This window comes from Meleagris gallopavo, chromosome 4, assembly GCF_905368555.1.
Source record: "Meleagris gallopavo chromosome 4, MGAL_WU_HG_1.1, whole genome shotgun sequence".
NCBI lineage: Eukaryota > Metazoa > Chordata > Aves > Galliformes > Phasianidae > Meleagris > Meleagris gallopavo.
The window spans coordinates 40524372-40544435 of NC_139407.1; the positions used below are offsets into that span (position 1 = coordinate 40524372).

At 41.7% G+C, this 20064-nt stretch overlaps 1 protein-coding gene and 1 long non-coding RNA gene across 4 annotated transcripts in view; one reads left to right on the plus strand and one right to left on the minus strand.

Annotated features, from left to right (window-relative positions):
* BANK1 (B cell scaffold protein with ankyrin repeats 1) overlaps nucleotides 1–4723 on the plus strand; it is a 130899-nt gene extending 126176 nt beyond the window's left edge. For both annotated transcript variants that reach the window (XM_085222971.1, XM_085222970.1), the window contains 2 exons: nucleotides 1337–1386; nucleotides 4104–4723. In XM_085222971.1, the coding sequence (XP_085079097.1) occupies nucleotides 1337–1347 (11 nt within the window). In that variant the 3' untranslated portion in view covers nucleotides 1348–1386; nucleotides 4104–4723. The remainder of the gene's footprint in view (nucleotides 1–1336; nucleotides 1387–4103) is intronic.
* Nucleotides 1–8049, minus strand: part of LOC104910731 (uncharacterized) — a 36771-nt gene extending 28722 nt beyond the window's left edge. Inside the window, exons 1-7 of one of the 2 annotated variants that reach the window (XR_014883080.1) lie at nucleotides 7735–8049; nucleotides 6479–7291; nucleotides 5997–6175; nucleotides 3593–3737; nucleotides 2363–2500; nucleotides 1150–1196; nucleotides 99–214 (exon numbers count right to left, since the gene is read on the minus strand). This is a non-coding gene — a long non-coding RNA (uncharacterized LOC104910731). Of the gene's footprint in view, nucleotides 1–98; nucleotides 215–1149; nucleotides 1197–2362; nucleotides 2501–3592; nucleotides 4111–5996; nucleotides 6176–6478; nucleotides 7292–7734 lie in introns of those variants that run through there. The other variant, XR_014883082.1, reaches the window with a different exon arrangement.
* Nucleotides 8050–20064: the final 12015 nt, after the last annotated feature.

Genomic DNA, 20064 nt, shown 5'->3' on the forward strand with positions numbered 1-20064 from the left:
GAGCTGTTAATCAGTAGGTACTTAGACAGCTGGTCATTAATAGCATCTCTCTGTCACTGAAAATGGCATTCATATCCAAGAAATAACAACTTCATTACCCATTGCTATGCAGAGACCCACTCCTCTAAGGCACTGCAGACAGTCAGTCATCACTCCAGTAAAAGCAATCTCCAGCAAAATTTCTTCCAGATTGTGATTTCCAGCTTTTAGTTGCCTATTACAGTAAAGCAGACAGTAAAGTTTAATTAAGTTTGCATAACCAGCTGCCAAAGACCAAATCTCTTCCTCAGCTTTATCCAAAAGGCACACAGAAGAGCACTACTCAACTTTCACAAACTGTCAGTTCATTGATTAATTTTGCTATCCCCAACACTTGGCTTTGATCCACAGCCCTCATCAGCACCTTGCTTTCAGTCCAAGCTGCTAGCAGACTGCTTATTCAACCATTTGCTCCACTCCAGCATGCAGGTGGTGTCTAAGCAGATATTTCCTGAACCAGCACCTCAGTTGGAGCCTGTTTACCAATAGGAATACAAACAAAGCCTCTCATTTTGGCATGTGGATCGCTGGGAATCCAGACTACCTTACCTAATCCTGTTATCCCAGTTGAAATAACTCAGCACTTTTTCAAGAACCTATAAACACTTGTACATGTCACTAAAGGGTGTGGAAGTCATTACAAAGAAAACAAGTTTTGTGGTTTTTTTTTTCTGTTGTTTTGTTTTTTTTTAACCTAAACAGTACACATTGCAATCAGGACTGCCAGCACTGTAAACGTATTTGTTGAAAATTTACAATGGTATCTCTTGGATTTGTGAAACTACAGCTTTAGCCTGGCTTATTTCCAGCTTAAGTATTTTGTAGCTTCACTTAATGCTTACAGTATTAAATATGTAAGCATATACATAAGTAATAACGACATTGCAAACATAAATAACAAAAATCAGTTTCCTGCCCATCTGTCACCAAATCAGGCCTTTGCGAGGCAAGCCACAGTTAAACTGTTGACTAAAGAATTCAGAGAGACAAGTGACTTTTCTGTGTACCCTCACAAATGCACTCCTTTAACCACTCAAAGAGGCTATCCTTGCTGTTAAAAGTACAAAAGTACAAAACCCACCTCATGTCATTCTCCCACACAACACTCACCTATTTTTGTGGATGCTCTATTACTCCTCTGCTCCCAGGGACACGTGCTTATATTTGAAGGAAAACACACAAAAGTGACTCATGTACATATTTAGTGAAATATTAACTTTGGAAGACGTTCTGTACTGGCCTAATTTATCTCTGATATATACATGACTAGTCATTAATTGCATCTATTTCTTTTTAGCGTCCAATTAGGACTCCAGCAGAGAAGGAAGAGATGCCTAATTAACAGAGGTAAGAGCATGTATACAAAAAAATACACAAGACATTATTTGTCATGGAAACTAATGCTTGTGGAAGTACTTTTCATCAGAGTTCATTCGCATAACAATAGAACGGAAGAGCATCTCGATCAGAGGTCTGATTTCACACACACAAAAAAAGAAAACATAACCATCAGACATCCTGGTTTATATTAGACATTATTCAGTCGGGCTTTAACCTGTTCTTCTGACAGCAGGGCAAACATGCAAGCAGTTAGTCCACTAAAAGGCTAAAAGCTATGTTAGAGCGTAGCCCTACATGCAGAATGCACATGCTCATTATTTAAAACATACTCAATATTTAAAGTTGTATAGGTGGAAAAATGTTGTATAGAGTCATACAGAAATGCTGATTAATCTGAAGACTAAAGCTCATTTTAGTGCTAGAAAACTTCCCCCTGGTGAGACGTTCTCCCTGAACAGCAGGATTTCCTGATGTTTGTTTCTGATTTTGGCTATCTTACTTTTTAGCATCTAATAAGATCTGGAATAGTTTGTTTTGTTATTATTTTCTACCTGTGTCTTTCTATGTATAATCACATAGCAGTTTAAAACTATATGTATACCTTTCAATGAAAATTGATCATTAGGCTTGCTGCTAAGAAATAAGAGTAAATAAATGTTTTAGAGTAGTCATCATTTTTGCTTATTTACTTGTATATTTTAATCAATTCTGTTTTCAGACTCTGTTCTGAGAACAGGATTACCAGGAACTGAACTCAGCTCAGCAGCTGAGGCTGTAGGCAAACTCCATGAATTATCTTGTATTTATTCTGAGCATGGGACATAGTGCAATAATCACTTGGTAAATTTACTTTGGTTATCCCTCATTTACTGACAACGATGAATGGATGTTGTTATAAGTTTAAGGCCAAGAGTAAGAATGCCTGCATCTTTTTAGCATGTCTATAAGTCTTGTTCTTGAGATCTTTACAAATGTACGGTACCTTGATTTTCACAGGCACTGGATTTCTTTGGTTTGTTGGTCTCCACAAGAACAGTCTGGGCAGAGCAGCTCCAAAAGTTGTATTTTCTTCTTCAGCTTCCTTGCTTTCTTTCAGATAAGCTTAGAACTTGGTAGAATACTGAAAATTTCAAAATTGAAGTTTCAGTTATGAGCAGTATTTTGTATTGTTTGAGTTATAAAGGGGACCAAATGTGATTTGTTCACAACGATAAAATGATACAACTTAACTTACCTCTGAGGACAAATGTAATAAAGGTTTTGAATCTAATTAACTAATTATTTGCTTTTCCAACTTTTCTAAGTCCGGAGAATGATATATTTTATCGATTGTAGCATTTGGGGATTTTTTGGTGGCACTGAAAGTGGATACCCTTCTGTGAGGTCTTTCCTGCCACTCTTTTCCACATAAAAGGAGAGGGTGGTTTCTCCCAGTGAGAACTGTATTCCTCTCATTACTGGAGTACAGTGCCCACCATAAAACAGGTACCTCTTTTCCTGCTGCTTATCCTCTAACATTTGTTAATATTTGTTCAAGCTTCTCCATAAGTCTCATAAAACTAAAACTACCAGCCCTCTGACATGACCTGAAAATGAAAGAAATTGTCGCTCCTCTTCAAGATGCAGCTCAACTCCAAAAGTGGCTTTTCGTTATGGCTGTTCCTTTGAGTAGGGCTGAGGTTACCTACACCAAATGGTTAAAAAATAGTTCTGAAGCTGGAGAAAATTGTTACAGTTAACAATTTGGTAATAGCAGAGGTGCTTGTAAGCTACAGATTGCTGATGTGAGATGAATTGTTCATGGAAGCAGGTGAAATTACCTCTAAGATTAGAATAGGTGGTCTCTGTCAATTTTGGAAGGTGAATTGCATGTGGGAAAACCTAGAAAATACAGTTTGTCTTGCACATTCTGTAATTGTTCTTGTGAATTCTCCAAATTCAGAGGATCTCTGCTTCTACAAATAGACCTCTGTAACTTTCTTCTGTTTTCTGTCTTCAGACTGGTACAGGCACATGATAGTACAACAGCACTGAAGATGCCACTAGTTGAAAGGCAAAATATGTACATAGGGGCTCACACACTGTAGCTGTAAAGCAGAAGGATAGCCCTGGTACGTTGGATTTGAGGATTTTTCCTCCCTCCTTTACCTCACTCACAGGAAGATTGCCTTAAGAGAAAAACAACAAGGTTTAAGAGGAAATGTTCATTTACCTGCATAGACCAGAAAGCTTGCGTGTTTATGGTGAAGTTCTGAAGTCCTCTGAGAAACCACGTTTGGTGCTTATAGTATCAGTGTCCTCCCTCAAAGTAATGAGAACATTCAGTGTGTACCGTGCCTAGGAGGACTGGACTATTCCTGAAAGAAATAAATCAGTTAAAATCTGGGGAAAAAGAGAGTTGTCTGTTAGCAGTCCAGTACCAATTCCTACTGATGTATTTTCTTATGAGAAGTTGTGGGGGAATCTGAGTGTTTGATTGCTGCAAACCGTCAACTATTGCATTTTATTGCTAATATCCCAATTTTCCAAACAAAAACAATGCAGAAGCTCTTAGTTATTTAACCACTCAGACCATCACACCTTTTGATCCAGCAGGTGGACTGCGTGGTTGAGTTTCTCACGCTCATTTCAACCATTACTATGTTCGATCTTATTTAAAAAGAGAAAAAAAAAAAAAGAAAGAAGTCCGTTCAGTCATGAACATTATTCATTACTTCTTACAGTGCAGCTCTTCAGCCAGCTGTGCATCACTTTCCCCAGTCTGGCACCCCGTGTGGCTGCACCTCAAGAGGCTCTGGTCTGGCACACAGCACAGCAATGCAACCTCTCTGCACCATCACCATTGTGGGATCTCTCACCTGGGCCAGCTCTGGAAGAAGTCCACTATCACTTAAAGCAAATGAGTACAATTTCTTATGAGGTCAGCACTGAATTTCAGTCTTTCTTTGCCAACTTTTTTGTCCAAATGACAGCTGAAGATATATATATATAAGATGTATTGCATACCTTGATTGCTTTCAAACTGCTCAATTTTTCCATAATGGTTGACATTGTTAAGTAGATTTTATACATAAGAGAGGAAGAAAATGAAAAGTTAAAGATTATGATTATATAGAGATAATATGCAAAATTTAGTTTTTACTTTCTATTAGAACGTTTTTGTATAAACTTTATGGAAACTTTATTTCCATAGGAATAAAAATTGTACTTTGTGAGTTTTAACACACATAGACAAAATTAAACTAATTTTCTAAAGTAAAACTGTACAAATTTAAAATGTAAATCAGAACTAATTATGTACTACTGCATTAAAGTAATTAAAATAATTGTATTTAAAGGAAAATGTTTTGTCTAATAAATTGTTTAATATCAAGCCATACCCAGAATAAACTAAAAAGAACTTTCATGGCACTTACGGAGCACAAGTGAAGACACAAAATAGAGTTCATGGGTAGAGTTCATGCAGAATAGTCTGCATTTATGCAGTGAAATAGTCCATTATTTAAGTGAGCGTGTGATGATACAGGAGCATGTGGAGAAGGTTTGTTGATACACACAAGAGGAGAAAATGAACACACATCCAACTTGCAGAGGGTATAAAAGAATATTTGATCTTTTAAGTAGTAGCTTACAGAGACTTCTCCAACCCTTGTTATCTGAGTTTTCTGGAAACAGCATTAAAAAGCAGCCAAACATACTACTGTCCCAGAAAGCCTCACAAAGATCATAATCTTTACCCTCCTCTCAGTTGCTTGTTATTCACTTGTTATTCACTGACATCTTTAGGAACCCAAGATTTTCAAAGCAAGCTCCCCATCTATGAGAGACTTAGAGTTTTGTTAGGAAAAACTTTATAATCAGAAACCTTCAAATTATGCACAACTCCTGATCCCTGGCTACATGTTAAAGTGACCAAAATTTGGAAGGTGGAGGGGTGAGGGTGGTGGTGGAGGATTTGATGTTCAGACTTACGAGCCTTGAGGGTCATATTTCCTCCATTTCAATCACTAACTTACTGTGCCAAGAACCATTACAAATAAAAGCAAGCCAAAAAGACATTATTGGGATTTTATAATAATGAGAGAATTTTGCAGAGGAGCATTAGTGTCCACATATGGTTTTAGGCTAATTAAAATTCTATTTTAAATGGGCTGATTAAACATTTTCAGGAAATTATCTGTTCTCTGGGGAAACCTCCCATTTCTGTGAGGAGCACTCCCACAAAAACTGCAGATGTATTGCTATGAAGTTATAAATATTCAGTGACTGCTGTATCAACACAGCAGCACAGCTTTGTATTCTGTACGAAGACTTCTCTTGAGCTGCTTGAGCCACAGCAAAAGCCTTGAGATGTAGAATGCTTTCCAGATCTGGAATGACAGCCATTGCCTATGACCTCAGGAACCTGGACACGTGGACATGGAGTGGGATATATTACTTGAAAAACTTAAATGCATTTAATCTGCTTCCCCCCCCCCCTTAAGCAGTCTCTCTAAAAAAAAAAAAAAAAAAAAAAAGTAAAAGTGTTCATATTCTTATAAACCTAGCTTGTCAGAGTATGCTCTAGCAATGATTTCCAAAGAGGCCAAACATAAATTGAAGAAAAGAATACAAACCATGAAACGTGTTGGTGCCTGGTGTTTACTTCTGATGCTTGTTGTTTGCTTCTATAGCAAAGGAGATGAAGGGACAGTTCTGGGGTCAGTCCTCTTGGTCCTCCAGGCAGGCAGGATCTGGGTCCACTCCATACTACCACATGAGAGGCAACGGCTTCTTTGCCTCAGTAAGAGGGCAGCTGGGAATCATTGAGATTTGGGGTCAGGGGTAAGAAACTAAAAAACTTTATAAAGTTACATCAAGTAAAACTTTAGAGGTTTCCTGGCAGACAACCTGGGAGCCATCAAAACCCCAAAGTAATTCCCCATCAGGGAAAGCAAACAAAGTGTGCTCTGTCTTTTGTACGTAGAAAAATGTGGATATATGATGTGTAGTACACGATATTCCACAACTTTCCACCCAGGGTGATTGAGGATTACCCGTAACAAAGCACTTCATTCTCTGCTTTTGCTGCTTCATAGAAGTTTAGATCTGAGCATACCAAGTACAGCAGTGCCAGTGTTACAGGCAGCTTCCTGTTCCAAGCCCAGCAGCTGGAAACACAACCAGGGAATTCCTCGTTCCTATAAGTTTAAGCACAGAAGAAGCTATTGTTACTTGGTAATAACAATCAAGTTTTTAGAAATTTAAAGGCCAAATTCTACCCTCAAGAAGCACACTAAAGCCTCAATACCATGGATGAGATGTAAAAAGCAAAAAAGCTCCAGTACTCCTTCAACAGGAAGGGCAGGAGACACAGGAACCTTGTATTTTTCCCATCAGCAAAGCACTTGTTTGTAGGGAATTTTCAGAAGTGAGCCCCAGCTCCCAGAGACACTGACAAATGGCAGGCGAGCCCTCCCAGCCAGCACAAACACTTCTCTTTTTTAATCTCCCCATAATTTCCTAAGGCAACATCATTTTCAGGCAGCAAGTGCAGGGAGCATCTGATGGACACAATGTCTCACTGTTGTACAATAGAAATATAATAACAGTAGTATTTAAAAAAGCTAAAGCTGTCACTGAGATGACTTTAATCTTGAGCCCTGATGTGCAAAAAGCAATAGAATTTCCAACTGTTGCAGCTGGGACTGCTACTTGTGCCTCTGTCGCAGAAGAACAGCTATGCCACAGAATGCAGGTAGGTCACAAAACATCCAAAAAAAAAAAAAAAAAACCAAAAAAAAACAACAAGCAAGATACACAGTGTCATTTTAGGAAAGAAATATTTGCAACGCCAAAGACTTGTCTTCATCACTGATCCTCAGCTGGGGGAGGATTTGACATCAATTCAGTGCCTCCTCTGATAGCTGGCCTTTTAAAGGAGAACAAAAAACCTTTCAATAACTTACATTCTATATCTCAGCTATACTGTTGCTGTTTTACAAAATCTTTTTTGCCAAGGCTCATCACTAAGACATTCTGACAGAAAGGAAGTTCTGATAACCAAATGTGCATTACTAACAGGAAACACCAATGAGTCTCATTTTAGCAGCGCATGAAAAGCAACTAAATCACAGGAACCTAAAAGCCCAGCTGACATGAACTTCCTGTTGCAGGTGCTCTGCAACATTATCTTCATTGTAGGCTAAAAGATTCACTAACTGACCAATCATCAATGTAAGACCACTCTACCCTTCCACCTGTCAGTGTATATTCCATAATCTCAACCAGTAATCTGTTCAACTGAAGTATTTTAAGCATGACAACATGCAAGAGAAATAAAACAATACAAGCAGGTTCTCAGTGACCACTGACCTCACAGGAACATGGACGGCTCTGTTGGGATGCACCTTGCTGCAGGAGAGGTTGCACCAAACCATCGCTATTCCTTTGCCACTGCCTGGGAGGTAACCTATGGCTCAGACACAGCGTGCCGTCCACAAGGGTGCAGTGTGCCCTTGCTGGATGCTCACCCTAAGAGCAATGCAGCAACAACAGTGAGAAACAGCAGAACAACAAAGAAACTGATGTCCTGCTTTTGTTTGATCAAAGAACTTATAATGCTTGCAGGAATTTATGAATATCCTGCATCATATTTCAGCCTTGGTTGGAGATCTCTATCATGAGAAGAGCAGGAGCAAATTATGAGAGCTGCCCTGACAGCCCTGGAGGGGCTGTTAATGCAGGAGCATGGAGCCACGCAGGCCAACTGCTGTTCCCTTCATTTGCCTAGCCAACATTCAGCCTGACCAACTTCAGCCTTCCCGCAGCGCTACTCAGAGGTCAGTCACTCCAGAAGCAGCCTCACAATGAGCAGCCTCACAAAAACCCAGTGAGGTTTTAGGATGTATTCTGCTTCACTTCAATGTTGATTCATTAGGATCAAAACACAGAGCTACATGAAGAGAGAAGGAAGAGTTTAGTGGAGACAGAAAATAGTCCTCTGAAGTGACGGCCACCTGGTCTTCCTAGTACCAGAGAGCAGACAACAGCCTATTCCAACATGACCACCAGTGCTCAACAACTATTAGAAAAGCTTGGATGAGCTGCTTCTTACAGACAGCGCAGCCCAGGAGTGGAGCGCTCAGATCTCAGTTCTCCTCTTCGCAGCGCCCCGCACACAGACAGCAGAGGTTCCATGTGGGCAACAAACCACGGGAAGAGAGCATCCGGCTCAGACACCTCTGCTCGGTACGGTCAGCTGTGACAAGCAGAATTCCAAAGTGAAAAATACGTGTGTTTAGCTGCACTTGTTTGCAGACAAGTGGAATAAGATGTGCTTGTACGGGATATCTAAGCCACATCATTGTCTGAACAAATAAAATCATGCGAGGAGAACCTCTTCCAGCAAGAATTAAGCTTACCACTGCCACCTATGCAGAGCATGCATCTACCTGCTGAAAGGATGGGAAGGAAGAATCACAAGAGCATAATCCATCTCTTCTGGGAAGTGATTGAAGATCTTCTATTTTTCAGCACGAGATGGAAGTAAGAGCAGAGCAAAAGAAAGGAAAAGAAGGCAGCATTCCATTCTGATCATTTCACTGCCACATCATTCCTTATTTTCTCCCACGCACCTAAAGTGGAAGTTTACAAGACATGAACACACTTTGAGAGGAGTCTTGGAGGAAAAATGCACCAAAAAACACTCAGCAGGACTATCTATCCTCAGGTACTTTCTGTTGGTATGTCCCGCTGCGTGAGGGTGAGCAACAAGCTCCCTTCCTGTCACACAGTATGTGTTACCTCAATTTTTGATATATATATATTTATTTATTTATTAGCAGAAGTTGCATTAACAACATCCTGCATTCCAACTGTTGATCCGAATTCAGTCCCATTTCTTTTGCCCATTTTACATACGGATGTCACGTTTGCATCTCATCATATGCCTTGCAAGAGTACGTGCTATACACAAAACTGCACGCTAGAGGTATGAAGTAAAAACATATATACCATTTACAGAATTAAGGTGAGAGTAGGATTCTAACAACAGGAGCTCTTGAGAGCTCAAATTGGTCTCCCAGTATAGCCTCAGAGAAAGCTGCACTTCCACTTCTGCCATCCCCACCCCACCATGCAACAGCTTCATCAAAACAGCAAGTAACACTTCCTGCAGCCAGTGCTGCACAACTCAACTGCTTGGCCTTGCCAAGAGAGCTGGGGCAGCAGCATGGTGTAAAGCAAGGTAAATGCATAGTTGGTGTATGCAAAACAGACTTCCTTCCCCACTGAAGCAAGATGGCTTAACCCCTGCATGGGACCCGGGGCCTACATGCCCCTTGTGCTGAAAAGTTCTCTTCACGTTTCCTTTCCAGAGCAGTGACTGCGTGCCCATCAGTCTCCCTTCAGGATCACAGTTAATTGGACGAAGGCTGAAACAGCGACAGATTTCTGATGTTTCAGTGGTAGGGAAAACATAGCTTCCCATCTGCAGCACTAAAGCTTTCAGGCGGGAGATATGCTAAGTTACCCAGGCCCAGTGGTCATTGTCACCCTGACATCACTCATTTTGTAGAATGACTGGTCTATCATTCACCTTTGAAGCTAAGATGTCTAACTCACACCAAGTAACGCAGATTAACAGTTCTAATTGCACAAATTCATAATTTAAAGTGCTTATGGCACTACTGAGGAAAAGCAGCAACGTGACTTGCACAGCCCATCTGGCCCCCATCCAGCTGGAGCTGAGCAAAGCCCCACCAAGTTACACGCAGCTATAGCAGGCTCATTTCAGCAGCCCCCTTACACTTCAGCAAAATAGCAGTACAAATGTAACTGCATTTCTGAAAAGTCACGCGGACTGAATTATATCCAGGAGAGCATGTGCCTATTGCTTTGGTACCAGTGCAGATTGAGAGGAAGCTGCCATGCCCCTGGGAGAGCACAGCTCACTGCCTTGGTGCAGCCCAGGGGCTACAAATGAGCTGGCCACCAGGAGTGCATGTTGGGTATTTGGCTTCTTGTGTTTTGTGTTGCTATTTTCCCCACTATACACATAGCTGGCAGTAGGCATTTGACATATCATATTGTTTCCCAATTAGCATAAATTAAAATCAAACCTAATGAGAGTAGATTGTGCTACTTCAAGCTATCTTCTCAGCTATGGGAAAGAACGCAAACCCTCAGCCCCAGAGATCTGCACCATGGATGCCTCTCTCCTGCTCTGCCCTGATCCAGTGCTGCACATCTGTGTAAAGCACAGCTCAGCCACTCCCTCCTCCCATCTAAGCTCAGTACATGCCTGGAGGAAGAGAAGCCAATATCACCCCCACATGCTTCTCCTGCCCGGCTGCCCTCCCAGCAGATATGAAGGATGCATCCATCTCCATGGCGAGGCAGCTAACACTGAGGCTGAGGGTTTTAGTTTTAATCTCTTCCCTTAACCTTTCTGCGTGCCCAGCTGCAACACAAAACCATCTCAGGGGTGGAAAGCTCCTTTTTAACAGGAACAGGCCCCAGATACTGACTGGCAAACTGAACAAAGCGACTGCGTGCCTGTTGTGCCTCGCTGATCGAACTGTTTGCTGAACGCTTCTGGCTTCAGGGTACTGGGGCACCTGAGCCATTCATTCAGCTGCTCTCACACTGCTGAACACTCCTTACTCAGAGGGTGGTGAGGCACTAGAACAGGCTGCTCAGAGAGGTTGTGGATGTTACACATCCCAGGCAGTGCTCAAGGCCAGGCGGGATGGGGCCCCTTGGCAGCCTGCTCTAGTGGGTGGCAAATGTGCCCGCTGCAGGGAGGTTGGAACTGGATGATATCTGAGGTCCCTTCCAGCTCAAACCATTCTGCAATTCTATGAGTGCCCAGCGGAGAGCTCAGCGAGATGTGCTGTGCCATGGGAGCTGCAGCACATTTGCTTAGGAAATCCAAACATGCTTTGGAAAGCATCAGGGCACTACCCCTGAGATTACAGAAACAAAGACATGCACAAGACAAAACCAACCTGAATTCCACTGGCTGGGGGAGAGAAAACTCCTCACTGCTCTTTGTGCTTGTGTACATCATTGTAGGGAATGCATTACAATGGTGGGCGAGCCAGCTTCAAGCCTTCTCCTTCCACCCACAGCTTCTTCTGCATTTACCTCTGTTCCATCACTCATTCACGCTCCCTCAGCCACTCACCCACATACACTCCTTGCTGACAGCACAGCTGCACATATGCATTCAGAACTACAGGAGCTGCCTTTGTAATTCTGGTATTGAGAGAACAAGCAGCAGCGAGAGCATGCTCTGAGGGGCTGTGCGGGACAGACCGCTGCAGGTGTACACCGCACACTCATGCAGCGTGCACTCATTCCAGCTAACTGATGCAAAACCTGACTGAAACTGAAACAGCCCCTTGGGGGCTCTTTGCAAGAGCAAGTTCTGACTAATTTTAGATCTGAGGCAGCATCAGTAACCATCAAATATGGGAAGTGGGGTTTTCAAAGAAGCTGAAGGCAGCTGAAATCAGTGAGAATGAGTTGTTTCTTTTACGTCTTCTTGAAGAGCTCAGCCCTTGCAGCCATGGGAAAGGCAAATCCCCACTGCAATCTGCAGTGAGAAGTGATCCTGCCCCCCCAGCAGACGCAGGTAGCCTGGAAACACCAGGGCAGATCACACCCTTCTTCCCAGGGGCAAACGTGGCCTGCACACCCAGGTGCACGCTGACCTGATGTTCAGGACAGGCTTCAGGACAACAGTTCTGCCTCACAAAGTGAAGAACATTGACCCAGTAGCAAGCTGTACTAACAGCCCTGCAAGCACTATTCCAGGCTCCCAGAAATCCACATTATGAACCTGGGTGTCACCAGCATGACATGATATATGCAATAGCAAAAGGAAGACGCAATGTGGCACAGATACAACAGCAGGAGCAGCACAGTTCCTGTACTTTGTCTTCATTATTTGACAGTTCACCATCTCTCCAGGATGAAGCCCACAGTCTCTTATCAGCAATGTGCTCGGCTGATTGCAGCAGCACAGACCACAGTAGATTCTTCAGTAGCCAGAGTGTAACAACCCCCACTGTAGCTGCAGATTGGAAGTGCCATGTTAATCGATTTGGGTCTCAGGATAGGCGTGGGCTGCTTATGAATCACCGCACCTCAGCACAGCAGAGAGACTGGATCACAACTCAGCCATATAACAAGCAGCACACACCATACAGCAACATGATAAACAAAGCATTAAAAAAAAAAAAAAAAAGGCATTATCAGAAGAAGGCTTTCAACCCCAAATACATGAAACAAAATTCTAAATTACACAGGCCATTAAATAAATACACCGATCTCAAACATGGTGATTACCTGCTAGGGATACACTTCAAAATTTACACTCATTTTAAATGAAACAAGGAGGAAAGTGGGGGATGGTCTCACTGTTACCATGCAGCCGAGGTTCAGGCAGCAGGGCCTGCCAGCACAGTGCAGCAGTTGCCACACACAGCTTGATCCCACGTTGTTATTATGAGCCACTGTGCTTCTCCAGGGGCATCACAGTGAGCGCTATTGCCATCCCCCCACGTGTTCCTGGAAGATCTGATCCCTGCAGCTTGAACACCAGCAAGGTATGAAGGCATTAAGCTCTGAGATTCATCCCAAATCTAAGCACTGTCCTCAGAGCCCAACCCAGTTGTCCACTGCCTCACTCGAGCACCTTGGCTTCATCATAAGGCACCAAAACCTGCACACACTGTAGGAAGGATCAGAATACCCATTTGTAAGGAAATAAGGGTGCGACACATACAAAGCCAGTTCTGAGTAGCACAACACAAAACCTGTGCTCACTGAGTAAAACAGCCTCCCCAGGCCTTCTCAGGCAATTAGCAGTTTTCATCTAACTAGAAAAAGCATAAAGCTGCTGAAACAAGAAGCAAGGCTAACACAACAGCAGTACAGGACAGGCTGGTGTGCCATCAGGACAGAGTGCACAAGAGGGTTTGAGCAAGTTCCTATTTTGGCTCTTTTGTCTGAAACTGTTCACTTGTTGCTGAAATGTGTGGCACTTTCTCAGTGTTCCAGCTGGCTGCATCACAGGGATGGCTGCATTCCCACTATCCACAACCACTGCAAGTCTCCTGGAGTCAAACTCTACGCTGTGAAAGGCATTCAACAAACATAAGATATTTATTAGCAGCAGCAGGGGAAGTAAATAATGGGATGGAGGAACACCCTTCCTATGCTTTCAGATATTTAAATAAATGAGGCTTAAAAGCCATTTGTTTCAGAATCGCTGTTGCTAATGATTAACACGTTATAACTACTCAGCCTTGTGTTAATCTCTCTGGGCAGACAAGGAAACATCGCATTAACCTACACTGTTTGTTCACAATTTTCAAGCTGAATCTACGTTACCCTGGGGCCCAGAAGCCCAACGCAGATGGAAGTGCTTTTTCAGATGCCCATGGCTGAAGACTGGCAGGTTTTGAGTTAGCACCTTGTGCTAAATGGCACGGCTTCTCATTGTGCTCACTGCAGAATGGGAATTACCAGAGCAATATCACTAGCTAGAAAACTGTTTTAAAATTAACAGTATTGCTAGGAACATCCTTTGCTTTCTCTCACCCCAAGTTCAGCAGCTATGTTGTAGTAAAACCAGTAGAGATATCTCATCATCATTAGTGCTGTTGAGGGCTATTTGAGTGATAATATCAGGGGAATTCAGATGTATGTGCAATTCAGGTGGTTCCTTTGTTGACTTGAGGTGGGATTTTATTTTGGTTGTTGTTTGCTGTTTTCATTTATTTTAGATTTATTGATATGTAAGGGAGCTCAGTGCTCCAGCAGTCAGCAGTGGGAGGGGAAGAGGGAAAAAAAAAAAAAAAAAAAAAGGAGGACTTCCCGTCCTTCCAGTCTTAACATTTCTAAACAAGAACCCAGAAAATACTCGGATTATAAAGAAACAGAGAAGGCTCAGCTCAGCAGACCCAATGGTGCTTGTTCATCCCTGCACTGGATTGAAAGTATGATTATTATTAACGTTTTATCTGATATATTCTTTGTTAGTCTTAGTATTCATCCAGAATCCAGCTTCTGTTCTAATATATATGCCTAAATTCTTTTTAAATTTTGACAAATTGCTTTTCCATTAATAGTATTCTTGCAAATAGCCAACTCCCTACTTGGCATCACAGCATACCTTCATCTTCTTTTCAGATTTGTTTCGCAATGGAGAGCTCCTTTAGTTACAACTCTTTTTCAAAGTGCTTGCAACACAGAACACAGATCAGTGCTACAGAGATTCCAACCTACATTAGGTGGGTAGGCTTAACTGAGACTGCTCGGGGTAACCTGCAAACACCGACTCCAGAGTTCCCACATTCAGCTCAGATAACTTTAGAGCAGCATTGAGGTGTGATGTAGTGATAAGGCAAGTCTCTTAGCAAGGCTAGAGAAAAAAAAAAAAAGCATTACAAGCTTCAGGAGAAGTGAAGTCATAAGAAGATCAGATGCCAGGCTGAATTCACATTGTCAAATCACGCACATACTTTCCTTTCCTGTTCAAGTAAAATATACACTCCGCAGGAACCTGGATGAGAAACTTGGAAGAAGCATCCAGCCAGTGCTGTGATTTGTTCATTGAGAAATTCTGCTGAATCTGCAGTTGTTGCTAAAGCAACAGAAAGCTTATACTGAAGCAAAAAAACTGATGAAGGATTAAAGTTGGCAACACACTGCTATTTCTGAAAATCAGATAACGTGCATCACCTCCACACACCCAATCTTGAAATCCATTGTCTTCCATGTCTTGGACTATAGGATAACTGTGCAAGAACACTGAGGTTGAGATTAGAAAGTCCAGTAAGAAAAGAAAATGCTGGAATGTGTGTAAAGATATAGAAAGAATAATCTTGACATAGCTATTAGTTGTACTCCCAAAATATGAAAGAGTGAATCCAAAAGGCAAGATTAAGAAGCAACAGAAAGAAAATACCTGTAAGTTAGCCACTGAACCTCTTGCTAAAAATATAGTTGAGACCAACAGTATACCAACATAAAGAATACTTGACATGCATGGCATAGCTGATCAGATTCACACCTTCATAAACATACCTCAGGACATGAGCTAGCCACCGGATGTTTTTTACCTACTAGGAGATGGTGGGAGGAGGAGGATATCTATCTTATTACCACTGCTGTACTGTGCTCTGGAACCAGATATATTAGCAAAAACATACATAAGGAACTCCAAATTTTGTTCGAATTCATCCACAGGATTATTTGTGATATGCTTAATATTGTGGCTCAATTTCTTAAAGATTAAGAAAACACAACGTTTGTAGATTAAAAAAAAAAAAAAAAAGCATTACAAGCCATGGTAATGAACACATGTACTCTCTGTCCTTTTGGAATCCCCTGGAAAGTGAGAAGGAACATATAGCTTTGTTACCAGGAATCAGTGCTGGAAGTATATTTTGAAAGTGGAAGTTGAGGCCATAGATCTCCTCCTCCCTCACAGTACAGCTCTACCACAAGCAGCAAGCTGTCCCTGCAGAACAGCAGGAAGCAGCAACGTTGGGGTGGCATTACGCCATGGAGTGCTGCACAGAACCTGCCTCTGTGCTTCCAAAGTGATGCAGGCGCTACCAAACCCCTCAGCAACATCAAACCAGCAGGAAGCTAGAGAAAAGGCTCAGCAGAACTGTACAAGCAGATCTCATTCAAAGCAAATCCTGATATTTGGGGAAGCTTTACTGATTGGAACACATCATGTCAGGATTTCTTTGCCATCTAATATTTTGCATAGTGCCCCCAGAAGCAAACAAGTGACAAATCATTGCATGAGGCAAATTCGTTAAGAGTTACAAGGAGTACACTAATTGTTAAGGCTTCAGTTTCTTCAGAATTTACTTCAAGTATCTGGAAAGTGATGCACTGTTACTCATCCCTCCCTACCCGTTCTGCAGTAGTATGCAACCTCAGGAATCTGTACTCATACTTCATCTCTCTAAGAGCTAAATGAGTCTGGAAAAGAAATATTTACTATGGGTTAAAATGTAATTGTGGCTGATATGTTCTTTTTGCTTTGATATGCTTCATCCAGATCCCTCTTCCTCCACGAAAACAAAAGGAAACATTTTATTGTTTTCATTCCAAGAATGATAAACAACTCCAAATTAACTCTCATTTCCTTCCTTTTCAACTCATCAGATTTTTATTAAGCTTTTGTTTGTTTGTTTTGTTGTCATTGTTTTGGGTTGTTGTTGTTTTGTGTTTTGGTTTTGGCATCCTTGACAAAAGGCGTTGTTTTTTTCCTAATATACATGTAAAAATGTATTCACCCGCTTTTATAGTGAAGTTCTATTTGCATTATTTTTACATCACAAAAATATTTAACTTTCCCATCCCCCATTTTATGTTCCTTTTATTCCTTCCATAGAGCTATTGCAACCAGATTAGTCCTAGCGTATCTGCAAGCCTTGCCTTTTGAATTACCCTGATGTTACATGCCTTATTTATAATCTTTTGACGAAAAATATCCTCCTAGAAGACACATTGCAAAGGTGTTTTCCATATAAAGAAGGCTAAAAGCACCAGCTAGTACATACATGACAGCATCTAAGTGGAGCCTTATTCCTAAACCACTCCATCTTGCACTTTGGGCAGCGATTCACAATTGTGCAGTATTGCAGTATTTGTCTTTAATTTTGCTGTAGTATATGATGTATATGTTGTTTACAGACTGAGAGAACTGGGCTTGTTCAGCCTGGAAAAGAGAAGACTGCAAGGAGATCTTATTGCAGCCTTGCAGCATTTAAAAGGAGATTATAAACAAGAGGGGAATCAACTTTTTCTAACGGGAGACAGTTACAGGACAGTGGGGAATGGTTTTAAGCTCAAGGAGGAAAGGTTTACACTGGCTATCAGAGGTAAGTTCTTTACAGGGAGAGTGGTGAGGTGCTGGAATAGGCTGTCCAGACAGGTTGTGGATGGTCTGGAGGTGTTCAAGGCCAGGTTGGATGGGACCCTGAGCAGCATGGCCTGGTACCAGATCTGGAGGTTGGTGGCCCTGCCAGTGACATGGGAGTTGGAACTTGATGATCCTTGGGGGCCCCTCCAACCCAAGCCGTTGTATGATTCTATGAGCAGTGGCATTGTTTAGTAGTTTTATATACAAACACGACAAATCAGAGGAATCTGCCTAATTTCAGTGGGTTTCATGGATTTCAGTACTAAGTTTGTAAAGTGTGAAAGACTTTACTTTGACAACAAGAAAATTCAGAAGAGTTTCTAGGATCACCGGGGAGCTGTTCTGACTACCTAAGGCTATATGTTAGAAATGAAGCTTATAGCAGCTGACTGCTGTACTTCCAAGCACATTCACCTTTTCTAGCTGCTGCACAAGTTGGTGAGGAAGCAGGTCTCACAAAGTGCATACACTACTACATCCTCCCTGTTTCTCCCAGCCCTCCTTTCCAAGACTAAATTTCTTTTTCCCATTTACTCACCTTTTGAATTCAAAATGTGCATTTTTATATGCATGTTTTTCAAAACTTTTTGTGGAGAGGTGGGAGAAAATCCACCCCACCATTTACCACTGCTAGCATGAAATCTTGCTTGGGTAAGAGGCTGCCACTCAAAAAACAGAGGAACATTCTATTACTCTACCTCAGGGTTGCTTTGAAAATAGGATGCAACTAGTTTAGCCACTTTCACTGGAAGTAGTTGTGCTGTTGCTATTGTAAGTTATTGCCTACAGAGAACAGTGATTTAGCTTACCCTACAAAGAGAGAATAGCAATAGTGATAGGGATAGAAGATGAGAAATATTTACTATAATTTAGAGACACAAGAAGATGGGGAAAAAAGTCTTAGATACACAGTTTACAATGATAGTACAGGGGTCAGTTCATTCAGTGCCATTTCTACTCCTGTCCTTCCTACCCTTTGAGGCCTTTTTTTTTTTTTTTCCAGATGAGAAAGAATACATTTGATTTTCTACTTTCCTTTTCTCTTCCCTTCCTCTGCCCACACGCTGAAAACCAGCTCAGTGAGTTGCCAAGGATTATGAAAAGGCAGTTAAGCTAGCTGCAAGAAAAGCTACAGCCTGTATTTTGCAAAACTTGGATGCATTTCTGCAGGAAGAATGTACCTGCTACAGATTCACATGCCCTGAGAAGCCATCCTATGCATTCATTTCACCAATTTAATAAAGAAATCATATTTTTCAATACATTCCACTGTGAAAAGTCACAGAACAAACATTTCTTAAGATATCCTATCTTTACCCTCAGAAGACAAAAAATACATTGACAAGTGACTTAAGTCTCAACAGCATTCTGTAAGTGATATATTTGATATAAAAATAGTTATTTATGCTACAATAGTGTCTGCATTATGATCAGACTACAGTGAGCACAGTAGTGCTTTCAGACCATGATTATCTGTGCCTAAAGCAGTTTGCAAGGGGGAAAGGAAGTGCACGCTGTGTTCACATGAGCTACCATCACAAAAAAAGATGAGCAACGTGTGACAGAGAGCACATTGTGCATTTGCACAGTAACACAATAACAGACTATCGCGGCAAAAGTAGATGTGAGCTCCCACACTACATCCTATGTTTCACTGGTTAGAGGCATAACTTCATTTTCAGTATGTATTTAATTTTGCAGCGAGTTTGCCCCTTCTCCCACACAGCATTATTTCTCACAGTAAGAAGCAAGGTAGTTAGGATAATTGTCAATTGCTGCATAGGAAACATAACTGAGAGCAAATTTTATTCAGTACAGTAATCTGTCTGGAAACACAGGACATTGCCTATAGCACATGAATGCATTGCTTGTTTGACAGTACAGTGTGATACGAAAGCAATGCGTTTGAACAAGAAGAAAGGATATCAAGACTGAAACATATAGGTGAGGCAACTCTCTGAAATGAGCTTTAGTATTTCTAAGGCATCTGCAAACAGCAACACAGAAATAGGCAGAGCACTGCTCAGTAGTATGCAGCCCAGGGTACAGCCATCTCCCATTTAAAACCACGGTCCTTTAGCCAAAGCCATGGTACTGCTGTGTACCAGCTCTTAGTCAGTAGTAACTGAGAAATAAGTGATCTTTCATTTGCCAAGCAGTAAAGCCCACATAGAATGATCACCGAGCAATAGTCAGTATGTTACGAATCTGAATTTGTTTCACAGTCATTCCCTCAGAGGCAAGAGATTTGCTGGATGCGTTTAAGATATCTGGACTAGCCTGGGTATGGAAGAGGCCACATTATGGAACAAGCATAGGTCTCAAAGAAAGGGCTTTCTCCCTACTGCTAGGCACCTCCACGCAAAAAAGGAGTTGAAATGAACGATTTTTAAATCATTGAAATATCTCTGCTCCTAGTGGCTCCCATGTGTCTAAAGAACAATGCTGTTCTGCAGCAAACAAATCTTCCATCTTCCCTACTGGTCTTTCAAGCCTGTCCACACTAGCTGTGATAGAAATCACCAAAAAGGCAAGAAGTTGTTGGTCAGAATAACAGCAGGCATAATGAGAAGAGGATACCATGAGAAAAGTAGAAAATTCACAGTTTGGTAGTTCCAAGACAAGTTCTCTTGGCTGATATCTTCACCTCTTTGGGACCAAATTGCACCAAGACCCTGAAAAGCAGCACTGCCACCCTAGGTTGCAGCAAAGACTGGATTATTCACATAGCTCTGCTCAAAAACAAA